The 17664-nt window shown below is 43.3% G+C and overlaps 1 protein-coding gene across 4 annotated transcripts in view; it reads right to left on the bottom strand.

The window, feature by feature from the left end:
- b4galt4 (UDP-Gal:betaGlcNAc beta 1,4- galactosyltransferase, polypeptide 4) overlaps positions 1–17664 on the bottom strand; it is a 78985-nt gene that overhangs the window by 30055 nt on the left and 31266 nt on the right. For 2 of the 4 annotated variants that reach the window (XM_072584917.1, XM_072584916.1), the window contains exons 5-7: positions 15807–15929; positions 11151–11255; positions 6595–9694 (exon numbers count right to left, since the gene is read on the bottom strand). In XM_072584917.1, the coding sequence (XP_072441018.1) occupies positions 9541–9694; positions 11151–11255; positions 15807–15929 (382 nt within the window). In that variant the 3' untranslated portion in view covers positions 6595–9540. Of the gene's footprint in view, positions 1–6594; positions 9695–11150; positions 11256–15806; positions 15930–17664 lie in introns of those variants that run through there. The other 2 variants (XM_072584919.1, XM_072584918.1) reach the window with 2 other exon arrangements.

Raw genomic sequence — 17664 nt, 5'->3', positions numbered from 1 at the left:
ATTAAAATTCAAATTCGATAGGACTTTGGTTTTTTTTCCCTTTGTGATTCTCCTGGTTATTTTTTTTCTCTTTCTTTTCAAATCGTGTTGACGGAGGATGAGGGAGAAGAGGTGGATGGTGTGCAGCAGCAGACTATACAGGGCCCTCCTTTTGACATCCCTGAAAGAAACAAAATTAAAATTCCGGAGGCGGCTCAGGTTGTGGGGCACAGGCGCCCGCGGGAAACACTGGACCTTGGGGCCAATGTGAAATTCCGTCCAGACTGGGGTGAGCGCGGACGGGATCCCACCGCACACCTGAGCGTCCTCCAACTGGTGCACCAGGTCGGGTCCGAGCACCGCCGTTTTAAGGCGTTGGATGGCAATGGCCACGTACCGGACGTCTACCGCTGCCCTGCTAGCTATGTCCTGAGGCAGCGTCCAGCCCAGGCCCCCGGCACCCAGCACGTCCCTGACCCTGGTCACCCTCGCCACCATGGCCCTTCCCTCCGACAGCCACTCGAACCCGCGAGTACGGAGGTGCGGATTCCTGAGCAACGGCTCCCTGACGACAGCCGCTACTCCAGCCAGAGGGTAGGCGCAACGCAATTCAAACCATGTTCCAAACAGTGATCAGGTCCTGGTAAAAGACAGGCAGCGTCTCGAGGGTGACCTCCAAACCATCACGGTCGACGAACAGGAGCCGCGTGTCGTAGTTAAGGTTAAGGTTACGCACCTGGCGGAAAAAATACATCGCCAGGGCACACCACCTAGGAGGAGGCTCGACATAAAGGTATCGCCGCAAGGTCTGAAGGCGGAACGTCGCGACCTGGGTGCGGACACACACCAGTGACTGACCGCCCTCCTCAATAGGGAGACTCAGAACCTGCGCGGCGACCCAGTGCATCTTTTTGTCCCAGAAGAAGTTGACCAACGTTGTCTGGATGTCAGCGACAAAGCCAGGAGGAGGGACCAATCTGACCAGCCGGTACCACAGCATGGCGGCCACCAGCTGGTAGGACTTTGGGTTTTTTTTGAGAAATTCTCTGTTCTTTTATTTTTTTTTCTTTGTTTTTTTTATGTGAAGCTCCTCTTATTTTTTTTTAACCCCCACACTACCGCCTAACTGCAGTAGTGCTTATTTTTTCCCCAGCACCCATGGTGTGTGTGTGTGTACATGTGCGACACAGTGAAAGACACAAAGTGCATGAATCTTTATTCAATTTCCACCACCAGGAAGATATGAAAAAACACCCGAATGGCCAGTGACAAGCGCTGCCCTTCACATCAAAGGGCAATGCTGTGTGATCAAAACAGTGATGGGGAGGGTAGGGACTAAATCAAAATAGAGTTGGAGGGGGAAATAATGCACTCCACTCCCTGTGGCACCCACCTCTCCCTGAACGACTCCAGGGTGTTGGTGGACACCGCGTGCTCCTTCTCCAAGGACACCCGGGCTCTAACGTAACCCCGGAAGAGGGGCAGGCAGTCGGCCCTAACGACCCCCTCCACGGCCTGCTGCTTGGACCTGTTGATGGCGAGTTTGGCCAGGCCCAGGAGCAGACCCACGAGGAGGTCCTCGGACCTGCCCTCCCTCCTCCGTACCGGGTGCCCGAAGATCAGGAGCGTGGGACTGAAGTGCAGCCAAAAGCAGAGGAGGAGGTTTTTAAGAAAATCAAAAAGGGAGTGCAAACGCCCACACCCAATATATACATGGTCCACGGACTCCACAGCGCCACAGAACAAGCAGTTGGGCTGGGAGTCCGTGAACCACCGCAATCTGCGGTTGCAGGGGACTGCTGCGTGCAGCACCCTCCACCCCAATCCCCGAGAGAAAGGGGGAGGACTCCCGCGTAGAGAGCCCTCCACTGGGGATCCCCACCGCCCGGTGGCAAATGGGCACGCCAAGGCGTGTCCGGACAGTGGATGAGGGAGAAGAGGTGGACGGTGTGCAGCAGCAGTCGATACAGGGCCTTCCTTTTTATATCCCTTAAGGGGACAAAATTAAAATTCCGGAGGCGGCTCAGGTTGTGGGGCACAGGCTCCCGCGGGAAGTACGGGACCTTGGGGCCAATGTGAAATTCCGTCCGGGCCGGGGTGAGCGCGGACGGGATCCCACCGCACACCTGAGTGTCCTCCAACTGGTGCACTACGTCGGGTCCGAGCACCGCCGTTTTAAGGCGTCGGATGGCGGTGGCCACGTACCGGACGTCTACCGCTGCCCTGCTAGCTATGTCCTGCGGCAGCGTCCAGCCCAGGCCCCCGGCACCCAGCATTACCCCGACACTGGTTGCCCTCGCCGCCACGGCCCTCCCCTCCGACAGCCACTCGAACCCGCGAGTACGGAGGTGCGGATTCCTGAGCAACGGCTCCCTGACGACAGCCGCTACTCCAGCCGGAGGGTAGGCGCGACGCGATTCGACCATGTTCCAAACAGTGATCAGGTTTGGTAAAAGACAGGCAGCGTCTTGAGGGCGACCTCCAAACCGTCACGGTCGACGAACAAGAGCTGCGTGTCGTAGTTGAGGTTACGCACCTGGCGGAAAAAATATGTCGCCAGGGCGCACCACCTAGGAGGAGGCTCGACGTAAAGGTATCGCCGCAAGGTCTGAAGGCGGAACGTCGTGACCTGGGTGCGGACGCACACCAGCGACTGACCGCCCTCCTCAATAGGGAGACTCAGGACCTGCGCAGCGACCCAGTGCATCTTTTTGTCCCAGAAGAAGTCGACCAACGTTCTCTGGATGTCAGCGACAAAGCCAGGAGGAGGGACCAAAGTGACCAGCCGGTACCACAGCATGGCGGCCACCAGCTGGTAGGACTTTGGTATCTGGAGCATAGTTTAAACTGACTGGCCGAAATTGAACTCGGCAACGCAACTCCACCTATTTATTTCAACCAAATGCTAAATTTTTAACTTGTTCAGCACACTCTGTGCTTTCAGTCTGTCCTTCCCAGCTTCCTCTCTCTCTTAAAGATACAGTACACACCTACCCCTTCATAATAATAGTCAAAGTAGGTTGACGAGCTTCCAATGAATAGATTAACAAATAACTAAAACTTTAGAAACTGTGTACAATTTGATTGCTGCTTATTGGTTCTGAGACAGAATTGTATCTGACAAAGACCTCAGTTTTGTTCAGAATAGTTTTCAAATTGTATTAGAGTGAACAGGGATAAAACACACCAGATTTCCATTACATCACCTTGCTTGGAATGCCCTTGAGTTTTTTTTTCAGAGAGGGGGTAATTACCCAGGCTCTATCATGTCTGAAGTTTGAATGTTTCATTGGGGCCTTGTTCTTTACCCTAACAGATAGTGCCTCAGACCAAAAGCTTGAAAGGTCTCTTGAAAAACTGGGCAAAACTGAGGACTGCAGATGATGGAAACCGGAGTTTAGATCAGAGTGGTGCTGGAAAAGCACAGCAGGTTAGGCAATATCCAAAGAGCAGGAAAATCAACATTTTGGGCAAAAGCCGTTCATCAGGAAGCCTCCAGGGTGGAGAGATAAATGGGGGTGGGGGGGGGGGGGGGTGGGTAGGAAGAACAGGGCTGTGTAGAAGGTAGCAAAGAGTACAATGGGTGAATGGGGGTGGGGATGGAGGTGATTTGTCAGAGGGGAGAGTGGAGCTGATTGGTGGGAAGTGAGATTGGCATGTAGGACAGGTCATGAGGGCAGTGCTGAGCTGGAAGGTTGGAACTAGGGAAAGGTGGAGGGGGGGAAATGAGGAAACTGGTGAAGTCCACATTGATGCCCTGGGGTTGAAGCATTCCAAGGAGGAAGATGAGGCGTTCTTCCTCCAGGTGCCAGGTGGTGAGGGAGCATGTCCTCGGCAGAGTGGGAGGAGGAGTTGAAATGTTGGGCCATGGGGCGGTGGGGTTGATTGGTGTGGGTGTCCCGGAGAGGTTCCCTGAAGCACTCTGCAAGGAGGCATCCAGTCCCCCCAGTGTAGAGAAGACCGCATCGGGAGCAACGGATAAATAAATTATATTGGTAGATATGCAGGTGAAACTTTGATGGATGTGGAAGGCTCCTTTGGGGCCTTGGATGGAGGTGAGGGAGGAGGTATGGGCACAGGTTTTGCAATTCCTGCGGTGGCAGGGGAGGGTGCCAGAACGGGAGGGGGGGTTGTTGGGGGGCGTGGACCTGACCAGGTAGTCATGGAGGGAACAGTCTTTGCGGAAAGCGGAGGGGAGGGAAATATATCCCTGATGGTGGGGTCCGTTTGGAGGTGGCGGAAATGTCGGCGGATGATGTGGTTTATGTGGAGGTTGGTAGGGTGAAAAGTGAGGACTGGGGGTGGGGGGGGGGGCTTGTCCCTGTTATGGTTGGAGGGGTGGGGTTTGAGGGCGGAGGTGCAGGACATGGATTAGATGCGTTGGAGGTCATCTTTAACCATGTGAGAAGGGAAATTGCAATCTCGAAAGAAGTAGCCATCTGGTGTGTTCTGTGGTGGAAATGGTCCCCCTGGGAGCAGATATGGCAGAGGTGGAGGAATTGGGAATACAGGATGGCATTTTTGCAGGAGGTAGGGTGGGAAGAGGTGTAATCTAGATATCTGTGGGTTTGTAAAAAAATGTCAGTGTCAAGTCGGTCGACATTAATGGAGATTGAGAAGTCCAGGAAGGGGAGGGAGGTGTCAGAGATGGTCCAGGTAAACTTAAGGTCAGGGTGGAATGTGTTGGTGAAGTTGATGAACTGCTCAACCTCCTCGCTGGAGCATGAGGTGGCGCCAATGCAGTCATCAATGTAGCGGAGGAAGAGGTGGTGAGTGGTGCCGGTGTAACTACAGAAGATGGACTGTTCTACATAGCCAACAAAGAGACAGGCATAGTTGGGCCCCATACGGGTTCCCATGGCTACTCCTTTGGTCTGGAGGAAGTGGGAGGATTTGAGTGTGAAATTGTTAAGAGCGAGGACCAGTTTAGCCAAACGAATGAGTGTGTCAGTGGAAGGGTACTTCTGGGGACGTCAGGAGAGGAAGAAACAGAGGGCTTGGAGGCCTTGGGCATGGCGGATGGAAGTGTAGAGGGATTGGATATCCATGGTGAAGATGAGGTGCTGGGGGCTGGGGAAACAGAAGTCTTGGAGGAGGTGGAGGGTGTGAGTGGTGTCTCGAAAGTATGTGGGCAGTTCCTGGACTAGGTAGGAGAGGACAGTATCAAGGTAGGTGGAGATGAGTTCGGTGGGGCAGAAGCAGGCTGAGACAGTGGGTCGGCCGGGGTGGTCAGGCTTATGGATCTTGGGAAGGAGGTAGAATTGGGTGGTGCGGGGTTCCTGGACTATGACGTTGGAAGCTGTGGGTGGGAGGTTAGTAAGGTTCTGTATGGTCTGGGAGATGATGGTTTGGTGTTTTGTCAGGGGGGGGGGGGGTCATGGTCAAAGGGGCGGTAGGAAGAGGTGTCTTTGTGTTGGCATCTGGCATCAGTGGTGTAGAGGTCAGTGCGCCAAACTACCACTGCACCCCCTTTATCTGCTGGTTTGATGCTGAGGTTGTGATTGGAGGTCAAGGGAATATGGCCAGCTCCCTAGCTGGGCAGTTCACATCAGTTCAGGAGTAAGTTGAGTCAGAGTCATAGGGGAAACTGGAAGTCCTTATGATTTCAAACTGTAAGTTGCCTATGCCATTCTTTCCTGTTTCTGCTAAGGGACTGTTGGTATGTGGGTATTGGGACTGTTGCAAGTATTTTCGGAACAGTGTCATTAAGTCAGGTTTGGATAGGATAAGCTATCCAGTATTCTACTTTCTGTTCATTGTGTTTCATTCCATAGTTTTGTAAATAAATTTTGTTTGTTTAATACTTGGTAGCCAACCCAGCTAATTTACTCTGCAAATATCCACTATACACTTAGCTAAACAAATAGCAAAGTCACGATCTGGGCAACCTGCTTAAAAATGTTTTGAGGGATCTGACCTCGTCCCTAACACACTCTTGTTAAACCAATAAAAGAACAATCAGGTATCATTAAATCATAAACTAGTGATTTTTAAAAAAAAATTATAATGCTTCTCACACTAGTACCAGCACAAGGACAGCTGAATTATTTCTTTGACTGAGGTGTTCATTGTGCTAGATGTGCCTTCAGTAGTCAGTAGAGGAGAAAAACAATTCAGGCTGACAGAGTCACAATACAGCCAGGAGAGAAAAAAAGTCTGAAGTTGTAGAAGGTCGAGGTAAAAACTTGTCATAAGTAATCAAAATGACTACCAGGATGAGCCACAAAAACGTGGAACTCATAAAATCTTTGTCAGAGTACTGGCCAGTGGAGATGTTAGGTTTGTATATATCTGGTCAGAATGTATCTTTACAGATTCACAAACAAGTTGGAAGGGTGAAATAAGTCAAATGAATTGAAATAGGAGTTGCATATTAACAGTTATTCAAACACATTGTGGCTAAAAGCAGTTCAGATCCAAGTCAGAGGGCTACGTCTGACAAAATAGAGATTTCAATTTTGAGGGCAAACAAAAAAAATCATCCCTTGGAGGAAATTTCACCTCAAAATTTAGGCCTAAACGGTTCAAACTCTTTATCCCATTTCCAAAAATGAGTCAAGAATTAAGGTGTCCTCTTAGGCATATAATGCCTATATTTAAAAATATCATAAAATATATTAAATATTTCATTTTATTTACAAATATATGTAAAACAATAAATGGATATACATTGTATGGAACTTTGAACAGTCTTTAACATTTTCATTATGAAAGGAGGAATGTTGTAGCTCTCTCTTCCGGAGATCATTTGAGTAATTGTAAATTTCAAATCAGAAGAAAGCCGTTCAGTCGATACTTGACATTTTCAGGAAGCACACTATCTCTTTTCTGTCCTGCAAAAATATCATAACATTCTAGAAATTCCCAAATAGCTACCAGAACGTTGGAGAAAGATCAGTGAAATTCTTCAGATGAATGTACAAGCATGGTTTCAGCTGACTGACACAGCATTCAATTAGAAAAAAATAATTACTGGTGACTACCTTTACTTCCAATGTTGTCGAGCAAAATATAAACCAGAGATCATTTATTGGAGCAACAGGATGTATCTTGTGTTACTGGTAGGTGTTGCACTTTTCTATCATATGGGAGCATCAATATTTCAATGAACAACTGAAGAAATATAGGTCCTTCACCACTCAACTACAAAACCAGTTCTACAAGCCCACTTTGTAATTCATTGAACTACATGTCAGCAAGCTGTTATTATATGGCTTTAAGACTGCAACTTTGGTTCATAAGCTTGGGGACTGCAATAAGAATAATCAGAATCCAGTGCGATATTTATATATGTTGGCTACACTCTTGCATTGTCAAACTACATTTGCAGTTCAAGCTTTCCATCATAAAGGAAAGAAACACTTATGAACAAAATGACACTTTAAAAGGATTAATTGTGAAAGTAGTGTTCTGTTTCAGCAATGGTCAGAACATCTGCACTGGTGAAGGTATGTGTTGGTGTTTCCACAATTGCAACTTCTTTGTATTTTTAAATAACTTTGTCATTCAACTGGAGAGTATGGCTTCCAACTGAAACTTCAGTAATTTAACATTGATAATCAGAACACAAGAATGTTATACAAGAACAGAGAATTCACTTGATCACATCTGGTATGCCCTGTAAATTTGAACTGACGGTAATCTGTGGTAGCCAGATCAGTTTCAAATAAACTTGTTGGACTATAACCTGGTGTCGTGTGACATCTGATTTTGTCCACCCCAGTCCAACAATGGCACCTCCACAATCATGACGACCAGAAGAGTTGGATGACTGAAAATCATTTCTCTTTGTTATCAGAGGTAGTACAAGAAAGATCGAGAGAGTAATTATTACCATCCAAGTATTTGGTCCCTTTTTAATCCCAGCGAGTTTACATAAGATTTTGTAAAAAAAAAATTTTTAAAACAAAAATATCTGGAATACAAAGGTATCACAACAAGATATTGCCCAATGATTGGAATGGCAAACGCTCACATCTCAGCTTTAAAGTTAGAACTTGGAATCTTCATTTTTTAAAAATATTCATTCATGAGAAATGGGTGCCATTGGCTATGTCAACATTTATTGCTCATCCTTAAATTGTTAAGATTAAACAGTTAAGAGTTAATCACACTGCTGTGGATTAGGAGTCACATGTAGGCCAGAACAGGTGAGGACAAAGTTTCCCTTCCCAAGAGGACATTAGTGAAACAGGTGGGACTTCATGACAATCCACATGGTCACCATTTGACTAGCATTTTTTATTCGAGGATTTTATTGAAGTTAATTCAAATTTTAACCATCTGCCACGGTGGTATTCAAACCTAATGTCCACAGAAATATTAACCTGGAGTTTTGAATTACTAGTCCAGTGAAGCTATTACTGTGGCACCACTTCCTCTGAAGGGAGCCACTGAAGGATGTACCAATTATAAGCAATGATTTATAGATATTTTCTAGTCAACCTTCTCAGAGATGGTATTACACACCTCTGGAGCAGGTGAGATTTGAAACTGGGCCTCCTGGCCCATAAATGGAAATGCTACTACTGTGCTACAACAGCCCTTAGCAGTCATTAGGAGTATTTGTCAGATTATCACATCCAAGATGCTGATGAACTGTGTCAGCTGTGACTCAGTGGTTAGCACTTACATCTGAGTCACAAGGTACTAGCTTCAAGTCTCAACAACAACAACAAAAGGCTGACACACCCGTGCAGTACTGAGGGGGCAGTGTGCCATCACAGGTGTCATCTTTGCAATAAGATGTTAAACTAAAGCTGCAACTGCCTGCTTGGGTATATGTAAAAGCTTCCATAGCTTTATTTTGAAGAGAAAGAGAGGAGTGGTCTCTGGTTTCCAGATGAATATTTATCCCTCAGTCAATATCTCAGACACAAAGAAAACCAAGTCATGATCACATTGTTGCATGTGGAAGTTTACTGTGTGCGTACACACACTGGCTGCTCTGTTTCCCACACTTCAACAGCAATTGCACTTCAGAAAGTTGGCTGTAAAATGATCCGATGGGTGTGAAAGGATAATATAAACAAGATTTTTTTTTGCTTTCTGATGTTGCAACAAAGTATCAATTGTTGTCTTCGCAACAGGAATGTCATGATTCTTTCAAGTCTCAAACTTCAATAAAATTGCTAAAAATACTTAAAACTATATAAATCTTCTCAGGTAATAGGTAGGCGAGCCAATCTCAAAATCCATCAAAAATCTATTGTTGAACTTGAACAGGTGAAGCGATTCCCCTGGTGCTTTTGGGTGGCAAGGTGCATGGTTTTGAGCCAAGAACTCTCAACACCCAAATTAAGTTTCCAAAGGAATATTGTACCATCCACTTCTATTTACCACATACGCCTAACTCTTGCACTAATTGTCAAGAAAATGGTTCAACTTACATTGTCTGTGTTTCATTTCCCTTTATATCCAGGCAACATATAATATGTCACGTATTTATACAGTGACAAAGCAATGCAACCTTAAATTTATTCATCCAGCCCAAAAAGGAGAACCTGTACAACAGCTGCCGATCATTCGTGAAAGTCACTTGTGAAAGCAGGGATGCTGCATTTAAACAGCAACTTCAGGATTGTGGCGAGGATCACCAATGTCCACAGTAATGTTAATATACAAGGGTTTATGTTGTATTGTTAGCACCTTGTAGGAGCAGGAATTCAAACCATCTTTACTCCAAACTTGTGGAACTTTCTTTAGCAGTGCCATCCTATGAAGGTGAACAGAGGATGAGAACTGTTAATGTTCAATTACATAAGAAACAAACGTATTGAAATCTTTACTGCAAAGAGTTCTTGAGGCTGGGTTAAGTAAAGGCAAGGCTGAGATAGACAGATTTTTAAATCAGTAAGGAATAGAGTTATGGTATGAAAGAGGAGTTGAGGACTATCATTTAGTCATGAACTCACTATATGATAGAACAGATTCAATACTTCAAATGGCAAATTTCTTCCCCTATGCTTTATGATCTCATGTTTACAGAGCAAGCACAGAACCAGAACATTAAAATAGATCTACTTGGAGCTAGCTGGGGGATAGGGGTAGAGTTAAAAATCAATCAACAACAGTAATTCCAAACAACACACGAAGAAATTGTTTAGAGAATGCCTGACGCATGCAGAGAAGACAAGGATATTAGAAATACAGGGACAGCTTTAATCAGAAGGTTGCTACATTGGCGGTACCAGAGCATGAGAAGGACAAACCAGACTTTCTTGCTCTGGCTTTTCTTTTGCTCAGCACTTTTCAATCTTTTTTCAATTTTTAAATTATATTTAGGAAGCAGCTCAAACTTGGGAAAAAAATCCTTTGATAAGAATGCGAGATGAATTTTTATAAAACCTCTAACCGATTAATTTGTCCTACCATTGTAGTACTATGGTAGAAATTAAAAGAGTTTAGTAAGATAAACTACCAACATTTATGGCGGTTCAGTGGAATTCAAATGTACAGTCCTCCAAAAATAAAAACACACAGCAAGGAGAGGAGGCATGAAACTGAGCTATACAAGTGATAATGTTTACTGCTGTAAATCTGCATCACTTACACCTGAACTGATATTGAAAAATTGTTAGACTGAGAATGAGATCAAAGATAATACGCTAATGCAGTTTTCTTGATGATCTGTTTTTAAACTTTAGTTTAAATGATTAACCTTTTCTGTGTTTCTCCCTCAGGCAAATAGTTTGGGAATGGTATGAAGCCTGGTGAGATTCTTTTCCAAGAAAAAAACTCTGTCATTCCAATATAATTTATAAAGTAAAATCAAATGAAAGGTTTCAAATGGATCCAGATGAACATACAAGCAAATTTAAATTTGCTGCCAAAGTGTTTTAATTTCATGATTTATGCATCCTGTGTTCAAAAAAGATAAGCATGTCAAGGCCTGAGGCAAAATAAAACTATGTACTCCTATAAACCAAATTTTAAGTGAATCAAGAGCACCATATATATATATATCATGCAACTCACTGGTGTTGTGCACCAACAACTTTAGGAGACAGTGAGGTCTGCAGATGCTGGATTCCAGTAAATTTTAAGCTTTGAAAACGTGATTATATTGGGACCAACACAACTTAGATCCAAGATCAGATTATAATTTTATAAAATAGAAGTAAACGCAGGGTTGGCCAATGCCCATTGATAGAGGTTTCTCCCCAACTCACCTCTCTGGATTGATTTCATTTCCATGGTCCCTTGTGTGGAAAGTCATTGTGTATCGGGCAACTTCAAGAGAAGGGCGGACAATCTTCATTTTCTGCAGTTGAACTCTGCAAATAAATAAATAAATAAATAAAATTGGTTAGAAACATAAAGCACTTGGGGCATGACAAACAAATCTGCACTTCTGAAGGTAGTACTTCATTCTTTTCTATATTTGGAATAAATATGTGTCAATCCATAACAGTAAATCAGGCTAATTATTTTACAATACAGTTTACAGGTTAGGTACCACTGTGAGCACATCTGGGCACCACACTTTAGGAAGGATATATTGGCCTTGGAGGGACTGCAATGTATGTTTACAAGAATTATATCTAGACTTCAGGGGTTAAGTTATGAGCAAAGATTATACAAATTCGGTTTGCATTTTTGCATGGTTTGCATTCGACAGAATTTAGGAGGTTAGGAGGCGATTTGATTGAATTCTTCAAGATGTTGGCAGGAACAGACAGGGAGGATGAAGATACTACTTCCACCTAAATCAAGGGGACATGGTCTGAGAATTAGGACCAGACCATTCAGCAGAGACGTAAGGAAGCACTTCTACACACAATAATGGTAGATATTTGGAATTCTCTTCCATAAAGTAATAGTAAAGTTAGATGACATGGGATCCAGGAAGAGCTTGCCAATTGGATACAGCGGATGGTAGTGAAAACTGTTATTCGAACTGGAGGCCTGTGACCAGCAATGTTCCATAGGGTTGGAAAACAGAAAGACCGAGGGGTTCAGGTATATATTTCTTTGAAATTTGTGCCACAGATAGACAGAGTGGTTAAGGCAGCATTTAGCATGCTTGTCCTTCATTGCTCAGACATTTGAGCATATGAGTGAGGACATTATGTTGAGATTGTAGAGGAGGCTTCTCCTGGAGGACTGTGTGGAGTTCTGGTCACCTTGTTTTAGGAACGATATTATTAAACTGTATAGGGTTCACAGAAGACTTACCAAGATGTTGCAGTGAATGCACAGTTTGAGTTATTAAAAAAAAATAGGTTGGAACCTTTTTCACTGCAGTATAGGAGGTTGAGGGGTGACCTAATAGAGGAATATAAAATTATGAAAGGCATAGATAAGGTGAATAGCAAACCACTTTTCCCGAAGGTGAGGGGGTTCAAAACCACAGGGCACATTCGTAAGTTTAGAGGAGAAAAATTTGAAAAGGATATGAAGGGCAACTTCTTTTATACAGAGCTCATGTGTGGAATGAACTATCAGAGGGAGTGGTGGATGCAGGTTCAGTTAGAACATTTAAAAGATATTTGGATAAATTCATGACTAGACAAGGTTTGGAGGGATATGAGCCAAATGCAGGTAGATGGGACTAGTTCAGTTTCAGAACATGGCTGGTATGGACTTGTTGGACCAAAGGGTCTGTTTCCATGTTGCAAAACTCTATGACAAACAGCAGTTGATGCCAGATCAATTGAGCGTCTTAAATCTGAGATAGGGTTTTTTTTGTGTTAATCAAAGATATTAAGGGATTATGGGCCAAAGCAGATGTATGGAGTTAAGCCACAGATCAGTCAAAATCTCACTGAATGGTAGAATAGGCTTGAGGGGCAGAATGGCCTCCTGTTCCAAATTAATATGACCATTTTTTTCTCTTTGCCTGATCCACAGCCTTCCTGGATTGCATGCTATAACTGTGAATTAATATAGTATTAAATCACCACAATATTGTCTAGGATCACTTCAAACCGCCACACTGGAAGATATGGTTGGAAGTGATGTGTCTCCAGAGTTTTGTCGAAAAACAAGCATTACTTTTGCACTACCCTAAATAAAGCAGCTGCAAGTTAATTCTCCAGTGGAGATAAAGTACTTGGAGTACCAATATCTTAGTTGAGCGTACTTTTGCTAAGTTGCTATTTTCTGGTTGAAGATAATAAAATGCACCATCATACAAAATGCTCAAATTTCTAGGAAATCTATAAAAAGCTAAGTAACTGAGTACAGGAACTATTCTAATTCAAATATTCTGAAGGGTGACTGAACTCAAAAGGTTAAGTCTGTTTTTTCCCTTTCATGGATGTTGCCAGGCTTGCTGAGTTCCTACAGCACTTTCCAACCAACTTTGACCAACATTAGTAGCATCTGAACTGTTGTTATGATCTTGATAGAGACCAGTAATGTTTTTAGTTAATGTTTTTCTTTGGGAACCCAAAACCCAGATATTCACCAAAACAACAAAGCCAAATATTAGCAATTTAAAACAGAATTATTTTACCACACAAACACTAATAGCTTTACTCTATCATACCTACCTTTTATTAAAATTATAATGAACACTGTTACTTATTCTCGAGGCTGAACTTCTCAATTCAAAATTTTCCTCCACACCCATTTGACTTGCACTCATTAAAACTCAGGTCAAACACTCATTTGAAGTTCAGAGACTAACCACTTGGATCTGAGCACTGTTTCAAAGATACATATATAGGTCGAGATTTCATGGATCATTAGACCATTAGGAATAACAGGAGCAGGCTGTTTGACCCCTCCAGTCTGCTCCACCATTCATTAGGATATTCCCAGCTACCATTCCTCACATCCACTTTCCTCCCTTTTCCCTGAAACCCTTGATTTCCCTACTAACCAATAATGTATCTCTGCCTTAAATTTACAGAAGGACTATTCCCCATCAGTTATCTGTGACAAGGAGTTCCAAAGACACTCAATCCATTTGGTATTAAACTGACGCCCCTTTATTCTGAGTTCATGCCCTCTGGTCCTAGACTCTCCCATTGGGGGTGGGGAAACATCCTCTCGGCATTTAACCTGTCCAGCCCCTTAACATTCAGGTAAGATCACCTCTCATTCTTCTATAGCCCAGCGAGTAGAGTCTCAGCCTGTTTAGCTTTTGCCCACAAGACAATCCCTCCATACCAGGAATAATCTTAGTGAAGCTTCTCTGAACTGCTTTCAATGAAATGACATCGTTCCTTAAATAAGGGAACAAAAACTATTCACTGTACTCCAGATGTGGTCTCACCAGCACCTTTCTATTCCTCCAGTACTTAGACATAGGAGCAGAATTAGGACATTCGGTCCACTGAGTCTGCTCTGCCGTTCAATCATGGCTGAAATGTTTCTCTACACTGTTCTCCTGTCTTCTCCTCATAACTCTTAATCACAACTCATCAATCACAAACCTACCTATCTCCTGTATTAAATTCCAGAATCCAAGGATTTTTGGAAAATTACAAACAATGCATCCACTATCTCTGTTGGTCTTTAAATGCAAGCCATCAGGGCCAGGGGTCTTATCTGTCTTTAGTTGCATTAGTTTATCTAATACCACTTTTCTACTGTCTTTGCATTTACACCCGATAAGGCTTTCCCTTCAAACCTCCTTCCGCCATCCCACAGTTGCAGACTCCAAAATTCAACACATTAACATTGTTAACTTGAAAGAGCAAGCACCTTGAATATTTAGCTCTGGAGACTTGCATCTAGACTCTCTCTAGTCAATTTAACTATTCCAGGAGTCCTTCAGTTAACTAGGGTTTAACAAACCCTGAACAGAATTTAATCCTGTTTGACAATGATGGTTAGTCCAGCTAGCTTGTTCTAAACTAAACCCAAACTGCTTGAACCCAGTACCGCAGTCTGATACTTACTCAACCTTACAACCATTGGCCCTTGTTATTTTGTTTACTTTTTGGATAGCTTGGTTACAAATGTAAAAGTTATTTACAAAGTTATTCACAATCTAACATTCTCCTGGGATTTGGAAGCTTGCAGTCTACCCACACATTGGCACAGATGCTTCTGCCTTTGTACACCTTGCATCTTCTTCCCAATGCGGAAAAAAACCAGACACCACTTTAATCTTCAAACCACCCAGGCTTATGGTCAGCAGAATTCAGAACTGAATGTCAAGACCCCTCCATACCTCAATTTTTACCCATAGATTAAAAACACAATCTCAAAACATAACCATGTTATAAAACTAATTTTTGGTAAAATTAAAGAGGCACAGAACATTAAATTGATTTTGATTTGTCAATGAGCAAGAACTTTCGCAAGGCTAAATCCTTTACTAGTAGCATCCACAACTTATACAGAGTTGTGTTTATTTAACCAATGCAAGGCAAAGAAAGTGAGTTGAACTCAATGTTGAGTCAGAAGGCTACATAGAGGCGAAAAAGCAGAAAGCTTCCTCATTTTTCTCTTAACCAACACCACTAAAATACATTATGTGGTCACTTAATGCATTTGCTATTTGCAAAAATGGTCGACCTACAGTATTGTGGGTCAACCTACAGTACATGAACTTCAGCGATTCAAGACAACTCACAACCACCTTTGCGAGGGCAACTAGGGATCAGCAATAAATGCTGGTCCAGCCAACAGCACCCACATCCCATGAGCAAAAGGATAACACTCAGATCGCAACCTCTTTAATATTACAAACCCTCTCATTTTAGATACCTGATGAGATCTGAACATAATAGGTGGAGAACAGCTAACATAACCAAGCTAAGAGAATGTTCCTGACTGAATGTGACCCGAGAACGATCTGATGTGGGAATTATCAAAATACTGGAACCGTTACCGTGCTCTCGTCAAATGTATATTATGCACTGACTTACCTTATGCGAAGGTCATCATCCTCACCACCCCATCCCCAATAACGATTGGAAAATCCATTGACTCGAGTGAATTGCTGCTTGGTCATTGCGGTCGCTCCACCAAAGTACATTTTGTAACGCAACCTTGCGTTTGGAAAAATAATAGCAATTTGTAAATGTTATTTTATTGTGCATGTTATATTCTTGCAAGGAGATCATTCAGCTCAACTGCATATTAGAAATCTATAGATCAAGTGCAGAAATAACATGGGCACAACGGGTTGCAAAGAGAGAACTACCTCCCCTGTATCAGCTCGATGTTGAGAGTTATTGCCAGATGATCACAATGATTATCCTCAGGTTATAACAAGTGTATTAAGAAGAATCTCTCAACATCATTCTCCTGCCTTCTCCCTGTAACCCTTGATCCCCTTTCTGATCAAAAACCTGTCTCGCTTGAGTACACTCAACAAATTGGCCTCCACAGCCTTCTGCAGCAATAAGTTCCAAAAATTAATCACCCTCTGGCTGAAGAAACTCCTTTGCGTCTCAGTTTGAAAGGGTTATCCCTTCACTGAGGCTCTTAGGTCTTCTACTCTTAGATATGAGGCCTAAGCCTCTCACAGTATTCCAATGCAGTCTGACCAGAGCCCTACACAGCCTCAACAACACTTTCCTGCTCTTGTATTCTGGCCCATGTGAAATGAAAACAAACACTGCATTTGCATTCCTAACTGCCAACTGAACCTGCATGTTAAGAGAACCCTGAACTTGGACTCCTACATTCCTTGGTGCTCAAGACTTCCAAAGACCTTCCCCATTCCTACCAAAATGCATAACTTCACACTTTCCCACATTGTATTCCATCTGCCACTACTTGTCCACTCTCCTAGCCTGTCTAAGCCATTAAGCAGCCTCCCCACTTTCCTCAACAATACTGGTCCATCCACCTATCCTTGCATCACCTGCAAATGGTAGCAACAATGATCTCAGTTTCTTCATCCAGATTGTTAATGTATAACAAATAGTTGTCGTCCCAATACTGATCCCTACGGAACTCCACTAGTCACCATCTGCCATCTCTACATTCTGCCTTCTGCCAGTCAACCAATCCTTTAACCATGCCAGTGCCCTTCCCCTAACACTGTGGACTCATTAGCAGCCTCCTGTGTGGCACCTTGTCAAAGGTCTTCTGGAAACCCAACTGATTACGTCTATTGGCTCTCCTTTGACAACTTACTCATTATCTCCTCAAAGAATTTGAATAGATTTATCAGACATGACCTCCCCTGGACAAAGCTGTGCTGACTATGCCCTTTTAACCATGTATTTTTAAGTACTCCACAATCTCATCCTTAAATTGGACTCTTAAAATTTTACCAATGAACAAGGTCAGATAAGCAGCCTATAATTTCCCATCTTCTGTCTCCCTCCCTTCTAAAAAATAGGGGGTTACTTTAGCCATTTTCCAGTCCTCTGGGACCCTCCCTGATTTCAGTGATTCTTGAAAGATCACTATTAATGCCTTCATAATCTCCTCAGCTATTTTCTTCAAAACTCTGAGGTGTAGCCCTTCTAGTCCAAGTGATTTATCCACGTTCAGACCTTTCTGCTTTTTCACCATGAAAATGCAAAGTACCTATTCAGGTCCTCCCCCATTTCTTTGTTCCCCAGATTACAACTTCTCTTGACTTCATTTTCCAGTGATCCAATGTCCACTCTGACCTCTATCTTGCCTTTAATATATGTTAAAAAATTTCCTGCAATATGCTATTATTTTACTAGCTAGCTTACCCTTGTATTTCATCATTTCTGTGCTTATTGCTTTTTAAATTATCCTCTGCTGCTTTTTAAGGTTTATCAATCCGCTGGCTTCTCA

Source organism: Chiloscyllium punctatum, chromosome 15, assembly GCF_047496795.1.
Source record: "Chiloscyllium punctatum isolate Juve2018m chromosome 15, sChiPun1.3, whole genome shotgun sequence".
In the NCBI taxonomy this organism is placed as follows: Eukaryota; Metazoa; Chordata; class Chondrichthyes; order Orectolobiformes; family Hemiscylliidae; genus Chiloscyllium; species Chiloscyllium punctatum.
This window is presented reverse-complemented; position numbering and strand designations above follow the sequence as displayed.